Genomic DNA, 21,380 nt, shown 5'->3' with positions numbered 1-21,380 from the left:
ACTTTATTTTAAGTTTTATTTAGGTAGTTTTATCCTTAATCACTGTACATTATAGGGATTGTATTAAGGTAGTGCTAGTTTTTTCTCACTCCCAATAGTATTGAGTTGTTTAATGTCAGTCTAACGAAATATTTTTTCTTGAAATCGTGAACAATCCTTAATACAGGCCATACATGCTTAATTTTATGTTTCTACGTTCAGTATTACAGAAATTTCAAAAAGTACCTTTTGATCGATAAAGTACCAAAAAAAACCGCGTTTATAGGTTTTCATGTAATCATTTTGACGAACGAAAAAATACCAAAAAGTCCCTTTTTATGGGTTCAGACAGATTAAGATACCCCGGATTAAGTGAGGTTCAATATTATAGAAATTTAAAAAAGTTTCTTTTGAAGAACCAAAAAGTACCAGAACTACCCTTTTTATGGGATCTCACTTAATATTGGCCATACATGCTTCATTTCATGATTCTAGGTTCAATATTACAGAAATTTTCAAAAGTACCTCTTGAAGAACCAAAAAGTACCAAAAATATCCCTTTTATCGGATCTCATTTAATACGGTCCATAGATACTTAATTTCATGTTTCTAAATTATATATTATAGAAATTTCAAAAAGTGCCTTTTGAAGAACGAAAAGTACCAAAATGTTCTCTATTTGAAGTTCTCACGTAATCCGGGCAATACCTGTTTAATTTCACATTTCTAGGTTCAATATTATGCAAAAAATCAAAAAGTAAATTTTTCATGCTTCTAGGTTCAATATTATACCAATTTCAAAAAGTACTTTTTGAGGAACGAAATTATCAAAATTAACTAAATTACCAAAAATATCCCTTTTATCGGATCTCACTTGTTCCGGTCCATACATACTTAATTTCATGTTTCTAAGTTAAATATTATAGAAATTTCACAAAGTACCTTTTGATGAACGAAAAGTACCAAAATGTTCTCTATTTGAAGTTCTGACGTAATCCGGGCAATATATGTTTCATTTCACATTTCTAGGTTCAATATTATGCAAAAAATTAAAAAGTAAATTTTTCATGATTCTTTGTTCAATATTATACAAATTTCAAAAAGTACTTTTTGAGGAACGAAAAATTATCAAAATGACCCCTTTTATAGGTCCTTAATTAATCCAGACCATAATTTCATGTTTCTTGGTTCAATATTATAGAAATTTCAAAAAGTACAAAAAAGTCCCCTTTTGTGCAAAAAGTACCAAAAGAAAGTACATTTTTCACCCCTTAAGCGTTCAAATATCCAAAAAGTTCTAAATACGTATTTTTAGACCAATCTCCTGTCCAAATTTCAGCTCTTTTGCTTCAACCGTTTAGGCTGTGGAATGATGAATCAGGCAAAACTGTGAAGTTTAATCTTGTACTCAAAAACATCATAGGGAATTAAGTTCAGAACTATTTTATTTTTCGATTAACTAATCTGATTATTAATTTACATTTAATTGTATACATAAAAACCCGCTCTAAATGAGATAACAAAACCTACTTCGAACCTGTAGCGGGAAAGTTGAAGGGTCTGGTACGACCACTCAAATGAAGTATGAATAGGCCCAGTGGTTGGTGGCAAAGTCCCATTATAAGTATTTATGTTATAATATCTTTTCGGCTGCTTTTTTCATACATTATTGCTACATATATTATTGTGCAAAATACAAAAAATTATTCACTTGGCTTACATTTTAAATATAGTTTAAAAAAAATATTGAAAAATTATTTCTCTACAAATTAGTTTCTAAAGGTCACCTGCGTTATTGAATTTGTACATAGAATGAGGAATCAATAAATAAAATAATTGTATTGTATATTTAAATGTGTACTTCAAATAAACTATTTATTCATTCAACTACAAAAAATCATAGTACATGTTTATATATTGTGGTTAATTTAAATTTAGTATTTCACACATAAATTAAAAAAAAAACTCTTATTTCTAACTATGCATTAGTTGAAACTAAAGAAAAAAAACTCAATTAAATATGCAAATTTTGTATTTATTATTTGGAAAAAAATATATAATTTGAAAAAGTACTTAACAAAAGTAAATATACTGCAATATATATTCAACTTTAAGACAGCGATAAAAAGAACAATTTTAAAATAAATTGAAAAAATAATATTTGTCAAATAAAAATAGTCGTTTTAAAAGTGTTATTAAATATTTCGTAGAAAAAAAATTAAATTGAGTGAACAATATATATTGTTAACAGCAATTCAACAATAATAAATAAAGTACTTTTATAAGTTATAAAAATATATTTTATATTTTAAAAGTAAATAGATATTAGCAATCAAAATATTTATCTGATTCTTAAGGCGCAGGCGTAGCATAATAAATAATAATAACACACCTAACAAGTTCAAAATGCCCTGCAGAACATATAACAAGTTCTCATTAAGAAATAACACTATTGACCCAGCTATATACTTGATAAAGAGTAGGGTTCGAACAATCGACTTTTTGTCGAAAAAAGTAGAAAAGTTGAAGTCGACTATTTTGTTCCAAAAAATTCGAGAACTGGACTATCGCCTGTGACAAAAGTTGAAAAGTAGACTTTGTAAATAAAAGTCGAAAAAATGAAAAAAGTCGATAATTCGAAAAAAGTCGAATAAAGTAGGAAAAAGTAAAAAAAGTCGATAAGTCGAAAAAAATCGAAAAGTCGTAAAATGGCGAATAGTCGGAAAAACTCGAAAAAGTAAAAAAATAGTCGAAAATAGTCGAAAAGTCGAGAAGTCAAAAAAAGTCGAAAAGTTGAAAATGTCGAAAAAAGTTGAAAAGGCGACTATATATAAAATACTTAAAGTCGACTTTTAATTAAATGAAATAAGTCGAAAAATCGACTTTTCATAAAAAGCAAAAAGACGAATAGTCGAAAAATCAACTTTTAACTGAATGCAAAAAAGTCGAAAAGTTGACTTTTCGTTTCAACTATAGAACCCTAATAAAGAGTTTCACATTACCGGTAGAGATTGATACCCTATGCATTACTATTCTCTAGTTAATTCAGCATTGCTTTACGTATTAAACAATACATATTTGTTAAACTTAAATAAAGTTAACAAGTAGGAAAGTATAGTCGGGCATGGCCGACCATATAATACCCTACATCATGAGTATATTTTTAAAATTTTTACTTTTTATAAAATTTTTATTTTTTATAAAGAAACTGTTATGTTGAATATTACCATAATTCCAAAATATTTAAGCAATTTATTGATAAAAAAAACTAAAAAACTAAATTTCTAAATGAGGCTTTATATAGGTCAAATATGGGCCGATCCTCGGTAAATTTGGGAAAAGGATATAGTTCTAAATAACAGTTAGTTTTGTTGAGTTTCATTGCGATACAAATGGTTACAAGTCAATTTTAGACGTTTAAGTCATTTTTTGAAGGAGGGTTTGTATGGGGGCTAGGGTCAAATATAGGCCGATCCTTACGAAAATTTGTAGTGTTATTTACAGTTATATAAAACTTTTTTGTGCTAATTTTTAGAGAGATAGCAGAATATTTGACGTATTTATGGCATAAAAAGTTCAAATCGCGAGGTACGGTTGTATGGGGGCTAGGTGAAATAATGGACCGATTTCAACCATTTTTAAAAGGTTTTGTCCCTGTGCCAAAAAACATGCTTTGTCCAAATTTCATCAAATTATCTTGAAAATTGCGGCCTGTACCTTGCGCACAAGGTTTACATGGCTGGTTAGCCAGCCGGACAGACGGACGGATGGACATGTCTTAATCGACTCTAAAAATGATTCTGAATCGATCGGTATACTTTAAGGTGGTATTGGACCAATATTTTTGTATGTTACAAACATCAGCACAAACGTATAATACCCTCGCCACTATAGTGGTGTAGGGTATAAAAATATTTACTTTTAAAACTGTGGGGTCTATACAAATATACTTAAAGTACTTAACTTACTCCAACTTAACGTTTTTTTATAATTTGCTACTTAATTTTTTTATTAAAATTTAATCATAACCAAGGCCAAAAGCTAATTATTCCAACTCTGAAATTAAAAGACAATTTGTAAACAAAACTTATTATTGAAAAAAAAGAAATTTTTACTTTAAATATTTTTGAATTTAAACAATCGCGTCTTCGTCTTCATAGAATCTCTTATGGGTGTGTAATTGACAATTTTAGACACGAGCTATTGATTTCTTTAGCTAAATCTTAACAATACAAAGACAATAAATATTAAACAATTCTTCTATTTGTTTCTCTTTCTTTCACTTTTACTTAATACTTTTTTTATTTTGTTATATTTAGACTATTTTACTTTTTTGTTAAATTTCGTTTTTTTTCTTCTAAAAGAATTGAATTTTGCATAATATTTCGTCTAATTCAGTTTAAGTGAGAGTGTTTTAAACAAAAATCAAATCTATAATAACGTTTTGTTAAAAAAAATACTTTCGCTGACAAAAAATTAACCATTGAAATTTAAAATATAATTTTGTCAAAGTCTAACAATACGTGAGAATTTTATTTATTTTATACACAAAGAAGTAGAAGAAGTACGTTTTAAAAATTGTTCCAAAGAAATTTCATATAAGGTTAACAGAAAGGTCACATCACACATCAGGTATGGAAATTATATTTTTATACCCTACACCACTATAGTGGGGAGGGTATTATACGTTTGTGCTGATGTTTGTAACATACAAAAATATTGGTCCAATTCCCAACTTAAAGTATACCGATCGATTCAGAATCATTTTTTGAGTCGATTAAGACATGTCCGTCCGTCCGTCCGTCTGTCCGCCTGTCCATGTAAACCTTGTGCGCAAGGTACAGGCCCCAATTTTCAAGATAATTTGATGAAATTTGGACCAAGTATGTTTTTTGGCACAGGGACGAAGCCTATTGAAAATGGTTGAAATCGGTCCATTATTTCACCTAGCCCCCATACAACCGTACCTCGCGATTTGAACTTTTTATGCCATAATTACGTCAAATATTCTGCTATCTCTTTAAAAATTGGCACAAATAAGTTTTATATAAGTATAAATGACACTGCAAATTTTCGTAAGGATCGGCCTATATTTGACCCTAGCCCCCATACAAACCCCCCTTCAAAAAATGACTTAAACGTCTAAAATTGACTTGTAACCATTTGTATCGCAATGAAACTCAACAAAACTAACTGTTATTTAGAAATATATCCTTTTCCCAAATTAACCGAGGATCGGTCCATATTTGACCTATATAAAGCCTCATTTAGAAATTTTAGTTTTTTATCAATAAATTGCTTAAATATTTTGGAATTATTGGTAATATTCAACATAAAACTTTCTTTATAAAAAATAAAAATTTTATAAAAAGTAAAACTTTTAAAAATATACTCATGGTGTAGGGTATTATGTGGTCGGCCATGTCCGACTATACTTTCCTACTTGTTTCTTATACCACTTGATCAATTCATTGATTTTGTTTATTTAAGAACAGTTCACACGATCACACTTTACATATTAAAATCTAATGAAAAAGTTAAATAAATTTCAATCCATTTAACAAAAAACAGAATCAATCAATTACAAAGTTAGGCTAGGTGAAAGAATGGACCAAAGTTAACATAGGCTTCGTCTACGGTACCATAAAAGATCGTGTGCAAAATTTCATTGAATTACCTCCAAAATTGCGACCTGTAGTGTGATTACAAGGTTTACAAGCTCTATTCAAGGATTCAGTTGTATGGGGGCTAGGTGAAACAATGGACCGATCCTAACCATTTTCAATAGGCCTCGTCCCAGGGACAATAGATGATAAGTTCCAAATTTCATTAGATTATCTTCATAATTGTGACTTGTAATTTGATTACAAGGTTTACATGGACGGACGGACTCAGAAAATGATTCTGAGCCGATTGGTATACTTTAAGGTGGATATAGGATCAATATTATTGTGCGTTGCAGACATCATCCCAAACCCATGTACCCTCCCCACTAAAGGGCCCTTCAGAAGATTACACTTTACGTACGACAAGTCTAATAAAAAAGTAAAACTGAAATTCCATCCGTATAACAAAAAAAGGAATAAAAGTCGTATGATTTATATTTTTTGTGTTTACACGATTTGTATTAAACGATAAAAAAGTAAGATGGAAACAGCAGTTTCACTTTTTTATATGAGTTTATATAAAAATACATCCCTGATCTAATGCGATCTGCTTGTTTTTTGATTCATTTCAAAAAATGAAGAGAGCCATACGACTGTCAAATTTTCCATCTGTATTCTCTCTCAATGTGTGATGGTTTCATTACATATTGTATTTAGACGATCCCATTCGTAGTCTTCTACACAAAATTTTGACAGATCATATTACTTGTGTGATTGTGTAAAGCCGGCTTAAAGTGGTGTAGAGTTTAAAAATTATAGTAAAAATATGATCGAAGTGTTAGATCATATTTTTACTACACTTTGGAAGAGGATATTGTAACTTTAACTAGAATTAGTCTTTGGACTGGTATAAAAACTTTAAATACTAATTTATTATCTTGTTATAGACTAGACGCCCATCTATTTTATGGAATAGTTTATTGACTTATATACAAGAAATATTGATTAGTTTATTAAATGATAAAGTCAGTTTAAAATGTTTTAGTTCTACATTGATATAAATTTTGCAAAAATATAAATTTGGTACAATCTGATACAAAAAAAGTACACTTTTTAATTCGGTTTTGTACAATTTGCCATCGCGTTTAGACGATCCTATCCGTAGTCTTGTACACAAAATGTTGATAGATCATATTACTTGTGTACTCGTGTGAAGGCGGCTGAAGCAACATCTTAAAATCAACTTTTATTTTATTTTATTTAATATTTGCACAAATAATTATATGTGTAAATAAAAATCTTATTTCTTGTTAAATTTTATTCCTTTTTTGTTATAATCAAAAGTTCACAATTTATAGAATTGTGACATCATTATTTATATAAAACACTGAAAAGGTATGTAATAAATTTTACTGCTCATAACACAACTCAATGTTATTTGGGCCCAAAAATGAACTATCAGAACATCCAAGCAAAAACATGGTAAGGATTGAATGACTACCGCATACCGTTTGTATTACTTAGAAGGAGTCTAATAATGACTTACAAATAATATTCCCCTATAAACATTAGGGTGATATTTCTCATCAAAATTATTGAAGAGGACCTTATATGAGTAATAGGGTTAATAATTGACCATTTTTCATAAACATTTTTTAGACCAATTTTGTTTCATACAAAACATCTTCACATCGAGTTTCACTTCTCGACACTTTCCGCATGAAATTCGGTAGGAATATTTACGTTTCTATAAATATTTCTTATATAAAATTTCATTTGGTTGGTTTACGTGGTAGTTCACTACACGCGAACTGTCAAGTAGAATCAAAGAGACCCCGTTTTGACCAAAATTTCATTACTGTTCACGTATTTTTAAGTCAGCAAAGATCGTTAAAATAATTTTCTTATGGATCGATCCTCAATGCATTTGGTAGAGAGTTTTTAACTCTGTACTTTTCTGTATTCTGTATTTTTAAGCCAGTAATGATCGGTTTATTAATTTTTTGAAGGGCATCTTATATGGAGAGTGGGGTCAATTATGGACCGATCCACATAAAGTTTAATAGAGAGATTTTGGATTCATTGTAACTACACTGAAAAAAATCCATGCCTAATATATACGAAAAATGTCGTACATTGCACGAATCGTTCGTTGTTTCGCACCACGAAATTCTTTCGTAATATATACGAAATTGTACGAAATATTTTAGTATAATGCAAAATAAATTAATTTATATAAATTGAAAAAAGGGAATTTTGAATAAATCTGTTAAAATTTACGAAATATTAATTTATTCAAACATTTTTGTTCATTTTAAAATAAGTTTTCTAATTTTAGTTCAAAATTATTCTCCACACGAATTTTCAATTTTTTTTATGAAAATAATTCGTAAATAATATTATACTTTTTCTTAAATTTTATAAAAATGTTGTAGTTTTATTTAATCATAATATAATTAATATCATTATGTTTAATTGCGCTAAAATTTAAGAAAAAAATATTACGAAAGCTTTTCGTACTTTCGAAAAATAGAAACGGGTTTTATTAAATAATATTTGGTATTATACACGAAATTTTTGTAAATATTACGAAAATAGAACTTACGAATTTTTTTTTTCGTAAAGTTGAGCATGGATTATTTTCAGTGTATGTGTGTCGAATTTTATCACTATACTCGTATTTTAAGCCAGTAATGAGCGTTAAAGTCATATTCTGAAGGGCGATCTTATATGGGGGTAGGGTCAATTATGGACCGATCAACATAAAATTAGGTAGGAAGATTTTGGATCATATAAAACTTATGTGTGTTTAATTTTATCACTATACTCGTATTTTTAAGCCAGTAATGAGCGTTAAATTCATATTCTGAAGAGGACCTTATACGTGAGGTAGGGCAATTGTGGACCGATACACATACAAATTTCATTGTTATACTTGTAAAGAGCGTTAAACAAATTTCCTGAAGGGGGCCTTATATGTGAGTAAGGTCAATTATGGATCGATCCTCATATAATTGTGTAAGGAGATTTTGGATCATATGAAACTTATTTTTGTCGAATTTCATCGCTATACTCTTACTTTTGAAACAGATAGGTCCATTACAGCTGTTTTTCAGGGGTCCACTTGTACTGGGGCTTTACGAAAACGTGTACCGATATTTCCCACTTTTAATACCAAACAAACCTTACCTATAGAGAGTATTTGTGGAAATCATATATTTCGTTCCGTTCAGACTCCATTGTGCTTTTAACAGACAGACAGACAGACAGACAGACAGACAGACAGACAGACATGGCTAAATTGTCTTTTAATTTAATAAGGATCCAGAATATTTAGATGTGTTACAAACGGAATGACAAAATCAATATACTCCCATCTTTTTTGATGGTGGGTATAAAAATAACTAGACATATTGAAAATGGGTTATAAATTTTAGAAAACAAGACTTTAATAGAAAATTCAACAAAAGTACATAAATGCAGAAATTTTTCTAGAATTTTTAATATATTTTTTATGCTAAGTTGTATGTATTGTTAAGTATTGATAGTCAATATCGAATGAAAAAAATTTAAAAGACCTTTCATAAAGAATAAAATTTTTTTAATATTATATTTTTAATTTAAAATTTTTTTTTAAATTATTAAAAAAAACTTTATTTATAGAATAATTTGTAACAAATGCGTTACACTGTTTAGTATAGTCGACATTGAAAAATAATATTTATTCTCATGTTTTTCCAAGTAGGCAAATATAAAGAATTTGTAAAAAACATAGAATGTCATTAATTTTGCATAAATAATTATAGTAATAAAGAATCAAATAATTGTTATTGTCAAAGACTATAAATAGAATATTGTAATTAAATTTATAGAAAAATATGTTGTCAATTTGTTTATAGGTAGATAAACAAATAAAAAAAAATAAATAAAAAATTATAGTTTTTATTAAACATACACAACAACTTTGTTTTTCTTTAACTTATTATTATTTTTAAATTATGTAATATTTAAAAAAAGTATGAATTTTTAGCAAAAAAAAAAGTGAAAATTGTAATTGTTTATAAAATTATAAAAAAAAAACAAGGCCTTAATTTTTTAAATATTTTTTTCTTCATTAATTTAACTTTAATATTTAAAACTTACATATGTAATTTTATTTTGTTTATTTTAAATATTAATATTAATTTCTCTGAATTTTTTTGCAGCGATTTTTATTTTTTTTTTTTAATTTTATTTATTTTTGTTTTATTATATTGTTAACAATTTGTTTATACATTTATTTTTTTGTTGCTAATTTATCAACAGTTAATGCGTTTAAATGTGTGTGAGTGTTTCTTTATTGACGTTTTATTTTTTTGTGGTCAAAACATTTAGACGGCAAATGAAGTTACCTTAACCGTCTTTACGCAGAATCAGTTGTATTTCAGTCTTTGACTGGTTCGTTACTTTATACAAGAAAAAAAATAATAAAAACAAAATATTTTATTTAAAAAAACAAATAAGTTTAAATATTTTAAATTAAAACAAAATGGTAATTACAAAGAAATAAATAACGGAAATATTTTAACGCTCTTTATGCAATAATTTGATAAATGGCAAAATCTAAATTAATTAATTATATTTTATGAAATCGCTATAAACATTTGTACAATTCATAATCGGTGTTGTATAATTGTATCGTAGTATTGTTTTTGTTTCAAAAAATTATATTTAAACAAGTAAGAATGTATAATTGGCCATGATCGACCGAAATATTTAAAAAATTTGGTTAAAAAATTAAAAGTGATTTGCTCAAAGAGTGATTATGGTGATTTACTGAAAGTGGGGTAAGAATGTCCCATATACAATTTGGGATAGAGCGATTTACGATGAAACTAAAGTTATTTATGTAGTATTTCATCGAGTGATACTAGTGTTTAAAGTTGAAATTTTAAGTTTCTGAAAGGGCTTTGTATGGATTCCCGATCATTATGAAAATTGACAGTACAAGTTAAACTCATATAAAACCAAGATTTGCAGATTTTTGTATAGATTCTACAACTTTATACCTCTGTGTACCTCCCGAATAAGGAAAAATACACATGCCTGGGACCAAATTGACACCAAAGTGTTTATAATTTCCCGAATAAGGAAAAATACACATGCCTGGGACCAAATTGACACCAAAGTGTTTATAATTTTCCAATAACATCAATACGCACGACAACAGTACGTAATGTTAACAACGCAACGTTGTCAACATTGCAACAATTGTTGAAAAGTTATAAACACTTTGTTGTCAATTTGATACCAGGCGTGTATACAGTTGTTTGCGGGCTAGACGAAATAATATACCTGTGACATGCGCACAGGAAGTCGGATATAGCCTAATTGACTCAGAAAGTGATTCTATGCTGATTGGTATACTTTAAGGTGGGTAGGGCCAATATTATTGGATGTTAATAAACTCCCCACTATAGTTGTAAAGAGTATAAAAAATTCTATGACATACAACAATACACACAGACATACAAGAAGACAGACATAGCTTTATTGAATCAGAAAACAATTTAGAGCTGATTGGTATACTTTAAGGAGGGTAGGGCCAATATTGTTAATACCCTCTCCACTATAGTTGTAAAAAGTATAAAAAATTGTAAGACATACAACAAGACTCACAGACAGGCAGGAAGACAGACATATCAATTGACTGAAAAAAGTGATTATAGGCCGATTGATATACTTTTAAGGGGCGTACGACCAATATTGTTAGGTGATAATACCCTCCCCACTATAGTGAGAAAGAGTATACAAAAATGTATGACATACAAACTTACGACATTGATTGTGAATTTGTTGAATACCTATGTTTAAACCTAATCAATCTTAATAAAATTCCTTGATGATTTAAAGAGTTAATTGGAAATAAATATACATATAATCAAGAGGAATTAAAACACAATAATAATCACAATAGTATCCAATATTTGAATAAAGTGGAAAATCAAAAAATTCTGATTATGATTCACGTAAAAAGTTTAATAAAAATCACAATTAATTTTATTTTCTTAAAATATTAACTTAAAAAATAATTACCAAGGTTTTGTGCAAAAGAAATAAAATTACTTTAAATCGTACTTTTTAAACAAGCCCCTAAATGCTCTTTAATCCGTTATAAAAAGCCATTATTTATATGTCATTCAGGGTTAAACGTTTTTGTTTTTTTTTTTTTCAAATAAACATGTTTATAATTAAAGAAATAAATTTAAAAAATATTTTTTGTGTAATAAATAATGTTAATTACTTGGGTTGTACCCCAAAACAAATATTTAATACTAAAACTGAATATAGAAATTTATTACAGTAATTAATATTTTCGAATTTAGACTCTAGTAGAATGCGAACCATTTAAAAATATTTGTCCTTTTACAATATAGAACAAGTAAAAGTTTTATATTCGATTATGCTGAATCTTTTATATCCAAATTATATCCCCACAATAAGTAAGAATTTTATTTAAATGTAGTTTTCTATCTAGATCTGATTATATTTTCAAAACCCATGAATTCTTTAAAAGTTATTTTAAAAATTGTCAAATGACATAAAACATTTAAAGCCACTTTTCATAAAAAAACTATTTTAACCGTCAGATCCTTATGATCACATATTGTCGATAATATATAAACATTAAGGGATTTTCGGCATAGGGGCTTCCATCTAAAACTTCACAAAAACTCGTTGGTTATTTCGAACAAAAATATTTGGTTTCCTGGGTAAGAAGGCAATAGAAATTTATACAAAAATCGAAGCCAATATTAGTGCCAATATTAAATTTTTTATAGTTATACTTAGTTTTATACGATTTACCTAGTTTTTAGTTTGAAAGGAGAGAGAATGTTACATAAAATCCGAAGAAATATACCATGGTCGGGGCTTTTTTGCGCTCATAGAATTGAACTCTAACGATTGTCCTACCAGAGGCACATATATCTTAAATATTAACAAGATTTAACCCATAGACTTGAATATACGTTCAAATAGAATCAGCTGAGCTGAATCAGAAACTCCTCAGTTAAACTAGGTTTTACTTGCTGTTATATTAAACTCGTAACAAATTTAGGCGGAGTTTAACCGATGATTGTGTTTTTCAGTTTTAGATTTAAGCTCAGTTAACTTTGTTAGTATTGCCAACTTTTCACTCAAAAACATAAACAAAGAGCGGCTGTTTTTTGTAAACAATACTTTTGTAAAATTGAAAATTTTGGAAAAATGTTAAATAAACATTTAAAACAATAATTAATGAAACAAAAGAAATCAGAAAATTGCAATTTACTTAAAATATTATGTTTTTATTCTTCCGAAATCATTGTTTTATTGTTTTTGTTAATTATGTTTTCTCACTTATAAGTTGAGTTTTATTGGCCAATTACACTCAGTTAAACTAAGATAATAAGTAACTTTACTGATAACTGAAAAACACGAAACATATATTAAACCAGGTTTAACCAAAGAATAAAGATTATATTTATCAGAAAAACTCGCCCTCAAAGAATCAAGTTTTAGAAAAAAATCAGCCTAAAATACTTTCTTATTACTTATACTTTATGTTGACATTCCGCTTGTAACCCAATGAAATATCGGACATAGAGTGGATTTCAGATTAGTTAATCTAAACGAAATTGATTCTGATGTTTTTGAGTACTAGATTAAACTTCGCAGTGTTGCCATACAAAACAACAAAAAACATCACCGTTTGTTATCAAAACAATACATGTTTTATAAAAAAAGAAGACAAATATGAAAATTAATGAAAACTTAAATTTAAAACCAAAAAAAATGTATTGTAAAGTCCTCAGAATTTATACTAATCGATAAATCAAACATTTTAATGTTTATTTTAATAAAAATTTTATTAATTTTTTTGGCATCAGCTGTTTACGCTTTTGCATTTTTGATCAAGTTTAAACCACCTCCATTGGGCGCTTAAACTGGCACTAACATTCACCTAAAGATTAGCCCTTACACAGACAAAAGTTTATATTCTGGATCTTTATAACAGTATTAATTATATATGTAGCTTTGTCCATGTGTCTGCCTGAACAGGAAAAGCTAGGGGATTTTCTCGTTAGCATTATATTGTAATATATGGATTAAAATGGAATAGATTCACAGTGATTTGAACAGATCTTTGCAGCAAATTAAAAGTTCATGTTCTCAACTCTATAAATAAACTGTTTATACCCTACACCACTATAGTGAGGAGGGTATTATACGTTTGTGCTGATGTTTGTAACATACAACATGCAAGGTACAGGCCGCAATTTTAAAGATAATTTGATGAAATTTGGACCAAGCATGTTTTGGCACAGGGACGAAGCCTATTGAAAATGATTGAAATCGGCCCATTATTTCACCTAGCCCCCATACAACCGTACCTCGCGATTTGAACTTTTTATGCCATAATTACGTCAAATATTCTACTATCTCTCTAAATAAACAAATAAGTTTTATATAAGTATAAATGACACTGCAGATTTTCGTAAGGTTCTGCCCTTATTTGACCCTAGCCCCCATACAAACCCCCCTTCAAAAAATGTCTTAAACGTCTAAAATTGACTTGTAACCATTTGTATCGCAATGAAACTCAACAAAATTAACTGTTATTTAAAAATGTATCCTTTTCCCAAATTTACCGAGGATCGGCCCATATTTGACCTATATAAAAACTCATTTAGAAATTTTTGCTTAATATTTGCTTAAGTATTTTGGAATTATGGAATTTGGAATTAAAAAATAAAAATTTTTTAAATATACTCATGGTGTAGGGTATTATATGGTCTGCCATGCGCGACTATACTTTTTGTTTTGGTAAACAGCTGTTTGTTTGTGATATTCTAAACCAGTTGTAATTTAGATTTGGGTTGGGAAACAACTCTCGCGTCGTCATTTTTATCTCTCAAGGATCAAGTCAGGCTTTTGCTTGTTGCCGAGCTTTCGACAGAGTTACCCCCTCATAGAGACCAAATAACACTTTTGATATAATTAAGTTCGGTGCTCAAACTTTCTATATGAAGGTATAGGTCGTTTGGTGGGGTTTCTTCGGGCACACGTGTGATAACCTGGCAATATTATAATAAGTAAATTAACATTCGAAAAACATATGAAAAATTGTCGTAGGAGTTGTATAGAGTTTTTGCATAGAAAATAGCAACAACATTCTTATGACTATTGTAGCAGCTGCTGGCATACTACGCATACAACGCTACAACATCGATTTTGAATTGAACAATTAAAACTAACTGTACACCATAAATATGTAAATAATATTATTCTTATTTTCTCTAAATTACAGATTTCACATTTGATCATTATCTCCATATGTCTCTACACAGCAGCTGCCGCTGTATTACCAACAACAACAACAACTATGGACCTAATGGAAAATGGAGATGTCTATCCCTTGAATCCCAGTGAAATTTTACCCATACAACCTGTTCTTATCTATCCTACTCCAACAGCCAAAGAAAAAATGTTTTACAAATCAAGATCCATGTTAAAAGATAATGATATAATCTATATCAAATTATTAAAACGAAAAAGTTATCGTCCGAAAAAATTAAAAAATCAAATCGACGAAAAAAATGCACCAAAAGAAATACAAATGAAAGATATTTTCTATGTTAAAGCCTTGGCGAACGGACAATTTAGTCATAATCGTCTTAAGTTATATCGTTTGCCGGAATTTTATGCCATAACTGTTTACAAAAAGGGCCATCTGAAGGATGAAGGATTTTAAACTAAAACACTCCTATAGCATGTATTATAAGGGAAGAATTTTGTGATTTTTCTATAAAGTATTTAAGTTAATTTATGCATAAGTCGTTAGAGTAGTTAGCTTTTATTAATTAGTATTTAAGTAAGTTTAAAATAACTAAATAAACATTAAAGAGATGAATAAATTTCCTCCGTTTTAATTCAAACACACAAAAACTCAACTTAACATCTGTTTGACGGTTGGTAATTGGTTTCTAATGAAGACATCATAATCAATAATCAACAATTTTTATTGTATTTACTATTTTATTTATTAATTTGTTTTTGTTAAATTTATGTTCTTTATTTATTTATTTTTTTTACATGTGGGAATATATTTTGTTATAATAAGCAACTGAGTTGTGATGTTTATAATCATGAACATCATGCTATAAAATCATTCAGTAACTCGAGTGTCTTTAAACAGCTACAATTGTTTGTATATTTATTTAAGCTGCTTTGATATGCTCTTTTTTATACAATTATCCAGATATTGATACTTATGCATTAATGATAATTTAATTGATTTTTTTATTAATTAATTTATGTTTTGTACTTAAAGTAAAATATAACAAAATGCTAGCAAGCGTTTGTTTGTGGGTAAATAGATTATAATTTCAGGAAGTTAATTTTAAGGTGAGTATTAATATTAAAGAACTAGATTTGAAATAAGGCCAATGGTAGCAATATTTTTAGGAAATTGAAATAATTATTTAAGGTTTTATCAAATTTTAAAAAATAAATATGATAGGTATGATATTCAAAATTTTTTTTATTTTTTAGATTTTAAAACTATGTTGCCGTAGCTGTACATTTGTATGGACCAAACGGGAGACTACTGAAATGTGTCACATACATATGTATGTTCTCTTTTCTGAAATTTTGTTTAATAATGGAAACAGACAATAGGTAGATAGATAGATAGATAGATAGATAGATAGATAGATAGATAGATAGATAGATAGATAGATAGATAGATAGATAGATAGATAGATAGATAGATAGATAGATAGATATATATATATGTACATTTTGTTCTTGATTTAACAATATATATCTACATTGCAAAGTCAACCCACACACGCATACTTTACATTAGGATAATGGTGACGATAGTTTGACGACCTTTACAATGAGTGAATAATCACCATTCTTCTAAAATTGAAAAGGTAAAAATATTAACACTTCCAGAGTTATAATAACTTAATATTTGTTTACCTTTAACAAATTTTTGGATGCTAATTGATCAAAAGAGTTTTCGTGATCACTACTGTGAAACTTGTGATTTTACAATGTAAACAAACGATTAATTATTTTGCAATTTTATTAAACATAATATTTATATTTATATGAATTAAAACATACCCAGCAAAAATAAAATGAAGTACTTCAAAAGTCCCACTAATATTTATCGATTTCCAAAGAAACGAAAAGAATCTTTCTTTTTACTGAAATGTTTGAATCAAATTTTATTTTGGAGCTAATTGATAAAAGCGTGTAATTTATTTTCATATTTATGTTAATATTATTTAAATCAAATTTGTTGTATTGTATAATATTACAATTTTACTTCCTAATAAGTTCAAAAACAAAGAACATAAAATTAATTCTTGAGAACGACTTCAGATGTACTGAATTTGGAATCAAATAAAAAAAACATCACTTCCCTGACAAGTCTCTGTTAAAATCATCAATTCTTCAGGTCTCATTTCAGTACTTCTACTTCTTTTCCCTTTTTGGAAGTTCTTTTTTTACAGGGATACATTGTCTAATCCTATTAATTGTATTAAGTATATTTAAAAATATTCGTCGTTTATACTTGGTTTTCACAATCTTTTTGTCATCATTGAGCTTAGGCAACATCATCGAACAATTAGTCTTTGTAAATTTTTCAACTAGAAATGTTTGCAGGGTTATTTCATATGTATACGAATATGTGAAGTAGGTTTGTTTTCAATAGAACAGATGAAAAAATAAATGCAGACAACTAAACCGAGAACATTGTCAATTTAAGCCTATACATGGTCGTTACACTATTGAGTGTTGTTATAAACGTAGAAAGATGTGTACAAGACTTTTTAATATACACATGTATATATATACTTACATCAATGCAAACATGTATGCATTTAGGTACATTTGTATATGTATAACACTCACTGTTAGTGTAAAACTTACTGTGTTTAAACCATGCAGATTTCATACAAAACCTCAACACCATCAAGAACAAAATAACAATAGCATTAACTGCCGGTTTTTAAACAATGACAACTATCTGCGACTATACTGGGTCCCATCCAGCTATCCATCTATCCTACGATTCAGCCAGCCAACAAACAAGCAAGGCAATAATCCATCTATCCACACAATCCATACGTACCTCCACAAATACAAATTGAAAGGTAATCACGACGAATGGACACGACTGATGTTGACTATGAGTTCAACAAAATTTTGAGTCATTTCATTTTCAATTTTGAATTATTATTAATTCTCGTGGTTTTGTGGTAATGGGACAAGTCGTAAGCTAAAAGTATATATAAGCACAAAGCAAACAAAAATGTTTCTGACCAATATCTTCAAGTTTTTACATCAATGACCAGGAAAGTACATATCTTTATGTATAATAGTGTAAAACTAAGGAACATGTAAAACTAAAGAACTAAAGAACATTTAATAATATATGTATGTATTTATATACCAATATAGAGGTCAATTTGATTGTTTTTTATTAATTGTTCGTGCCTTTGATTATTTGGACATGTGATAACTATTTGTCATTCAAAACCTTTTTAAAGTAGTATTTTTAAATTGTAAATATTAGAGTACTATATAATTATTATTGCGGTTGTTATTGTTGCACTACTTTTTCATCCTAGTTGTATTGTACATGAGTACCTACTAGCAGGTCTTTTTACACATTGACACGCTCAAAATTTGCCGCTTTTGTCGTGCCCACAATAAATGGGTACAGTTGTCACCGTTTCCATTGTGTTGATCGAGCTGAACTGAGTGTGGGAACATGGTACCCTTTCTTTTGCAAAGCAACATCTGTAGTCAGGTGTAATAAGATTTCATTGTTCGCTGCTCTTCGCTATAGTTTAGTGAAGTATACAACGTTACTAATATTGTGGCTAAGTTGTTTGAGCTGCTGCTTTATTTATTTTGTGTTTTTTATGCTTTCGACGCTCTTGATGCTGGGGAGGTATCGTCTGCGGTGTAGCACTAGCTACAGACATTGCAATGTACATTCCCGTAACTCCTACTTCTGTAATATTAAGGGCATTTTAACATTTTACACAAATATAAATTGGTAAAATTGTCAGGCTGCAACAGTCACATTATAATAAAAAGCATACGAAAATAAAATAAACTTTATATATCTACATACATAAACGATTTGCTTCTATTAGTAATGGCTATTCCAAAATTGAATTTTTTAATAATTTTTTATCAAGGTGAATGGACCCGGTTTAATGAACTAATGTTACTATTACTGTCATGTATGTCTGGCAAAACTCATTATTGTTAATTTCAGTATAAGTCAAATCATTGGAGATCTTCACAAAAAACCAACATCTCCATTGTTGACATATTTACATATGTATGTATTTATTCTTGGGCTTGTTAGTTAGTTAGTTAGTTAGTTAGTTAGTTAGTTAGTTAGTTAGTTAGTTAGTTAGTTAGTTAGTTAGTTAGTTAGTTAGTTAGTTAGTTAGTTAGTTAGTTACTAACCAGCATTTTCAGGGGTTATGATCAAGAAAGAGATGAAGGAAAGGCCAAATAGTTGCTAGCAAAATACATATTGCTTAATTCTTTAAAATGTTTGCATTTTTAAAGAATTAAATTCCAACCACTCCCATTTGTTATCTATCGGCATTTCAAGCATAAAATGCATATTAGAACTATTTGTTGCTTATTTAATTTATTTAAATTATTTCTTATTAATTACTCAAACATTTTTCATTACACATAAATGTGTAATATTTTTTATTATGCACATATATATTAAATAAATTTTTACTAATTAATGGAAATATTTGTTTGAAAATACAAGAACTGCATTAACCAAACAAATTAAATTTTTAAAAGCATTTTAATGTAGAAAACCCGTAATTTATTTCATTAGTTTTTTTTTTCAAAAAATCACATGAAATTAAATAGGTAATTAAAGGATCCTTAACTTAAATAATTTAAATAATTTCAATTAAACATTTTAATGCTAATTAACATGACAGCTACAAAATCTAACTAATATTAGTTCTAAATTTTTCTATTTAAACTTTTTAATAAAATCGAATAAAACAGCAGCTTGACATCTGAAGCTTAATGGTGAATATTTAAATGAATTTATTGATTAAAATTCTAACAAAACAAAAAAAGAAATGTGTCATTGATTTAATTTGCTATTCTCGTTCAAAAAACAAGACAGATTTAACAAATTAAAATTTCTTTTAATTTGTTCGCTCTTTCATTATATATACAAAGCTAAAAAATACTTTAAAAATTTTGCAGAAATTGTAACAGAAGAATTCAAAACAAAAACACACAGAAAAAGAATATAAATTTATATAAAAATAGCAATTCAATTCATAACAAATATATTTTTGTATTTTGTTAAAGAAATAAAAAATAAAAAAAAAAATCACACATCTGTTGAATATTAATTAATTGCATTAATTTCTTTTGTATCTGTTTGTTTGAGCAAATATTTTTTTATTCGTTATTTGATTTGAAAACAATGAAATAAATTATAAATACTTTTTTTTAGCGAAAGTAATTTTCACACATTCACACGAACACTTACATTCGATTATTTAAAAATTAATCAAATAATACCCATTATTAGTTTGATTTTTGTAGGTTTAAGTAGATAATTAATTTGCATAAATGTCGATATAAATTATTTTCGCTTTACAAAAAATGCTCAATTAATATGAGTAGAAATTTTTAAACAATGATTGTAAAATAATACTACAAGCAAAAGTTTACTATTCTATACTACTAATGGATGGGTTGGTATTATAATTTTGAACTAACGCACAGTGGGACAACAAATAAAAAAAATGCAATTAAAATTTTTAAATAACCATTTTTAATCACCTTCGTAAAAGGTTCCACCATCGCTATCAGAATCCTTATACATAGATAGCGATGTCGATATCCATCTGTATGTCTATATGTATGTTCTAGTAAATTATTGAAAGACATCCCAGCAGTTCGATGGGACAGTCCTGAACTGACCACTTAACCTACCACTTGGTGGTGGTGGCCCCTAGCCACCTGACTACCTAGGTGACAAACCATTTTAACCTGGGCTTGTCCTACGAGGAAGTCAATCGTCGCTCTACACCCTACAAAGAGACAGTAAAGAGACGATTGCCTCCGCTCTCGCTTACAAAGGGGACACTAAAGTGACGACTGTCTTCATTCTCGTTTACAAAGAGTTTATTTGTGACGAAAGACCAAAAACATACGAACTAAATTATAAAAATTTCAAGTATCTACTCTCCAGAATACTATGAGACAATCATGTGACGATTGACCCAAAAGTTATAAATTTGAGTCAACCATATGGTGGCGTATTAGTAGGAAATAATAATAATTTCTCCAAAAGATGGGTAAAATAACTACTTTCGGAAGTACAACAAAAAAACTACTTTTAAGAGTATAATCTCTATGTTACTTGAGGACAGTAAAGGGACAACTGTCTCCGCTCCCGCTTACAAAGGGGACACTAAAGTGACGACTGTCTTCATTTTCGATTACAAAGGGTACATCCGTGACGAATGACCCAAAACATACAAATTACGCTCATCCAGGTGGATAACTATTAGTGGAAATTACTGTCTTTTTCGTATGCATTGACTCTTTGTCGAACTGCTGGGGTCAGATCTTCAATAACACAGGCCGACAAAATTTTGAAAAAGTTGAAACCCTGAGACCAAGCTATACTTTTCTAAAGGATTGAGCTGAATCCAAATCTGAGATTTTCTCCTTCAC

At 28.5% G+C, this 21,380-nt stretch overlaps 1 protein-coding gene across 1 annotated transcript; it reads left to right on the top strand.

Annotated features, from left to right (window-relative positions):
• The first annotated feature begins 9,999 nt into the window (after positions 1–9,999).
• Positions 10,000–16,012, top strand: LOC111681539. Its single transcript, XM_046948647.1, has 2 exons — positions 10,000–10,116; positions 14,917–16,012. The coding sequence occupies exons 1-2, from the start codon at positions 10,114–10,116 to the stop codon at positions 15,358–15,360; spliced, it is 447 nt and encodes a 148-aa protein (XP_046804603.1). The 5' UTR covers positions 10,000–10,113; the 3' UTR covers positions 15,361–16,012.
• The last annotated feature ends 5,368 nt before the right edge of the window (positions 16,013–21,380 follow it).

This window comes from Lucilia cuprina, chromosome 4, assembly GCF_022045245.1.
Source record: "Lucilia cuprina isolate Lc7/37 chromosome 4, ASM2204524v1, whole genome shotgun sequence".
In the NCBI taxonomy this organism is placed as follows: domain Eukaryota; kingdom Metazoa; phylum Arthropoda; class Insecta; order Diptera; family Calliphoridae; genus Lucilia; species Lucilia cuprina.
This window is presented reverse-complemented; position numbering and strand designations above follow the sequence as displayed.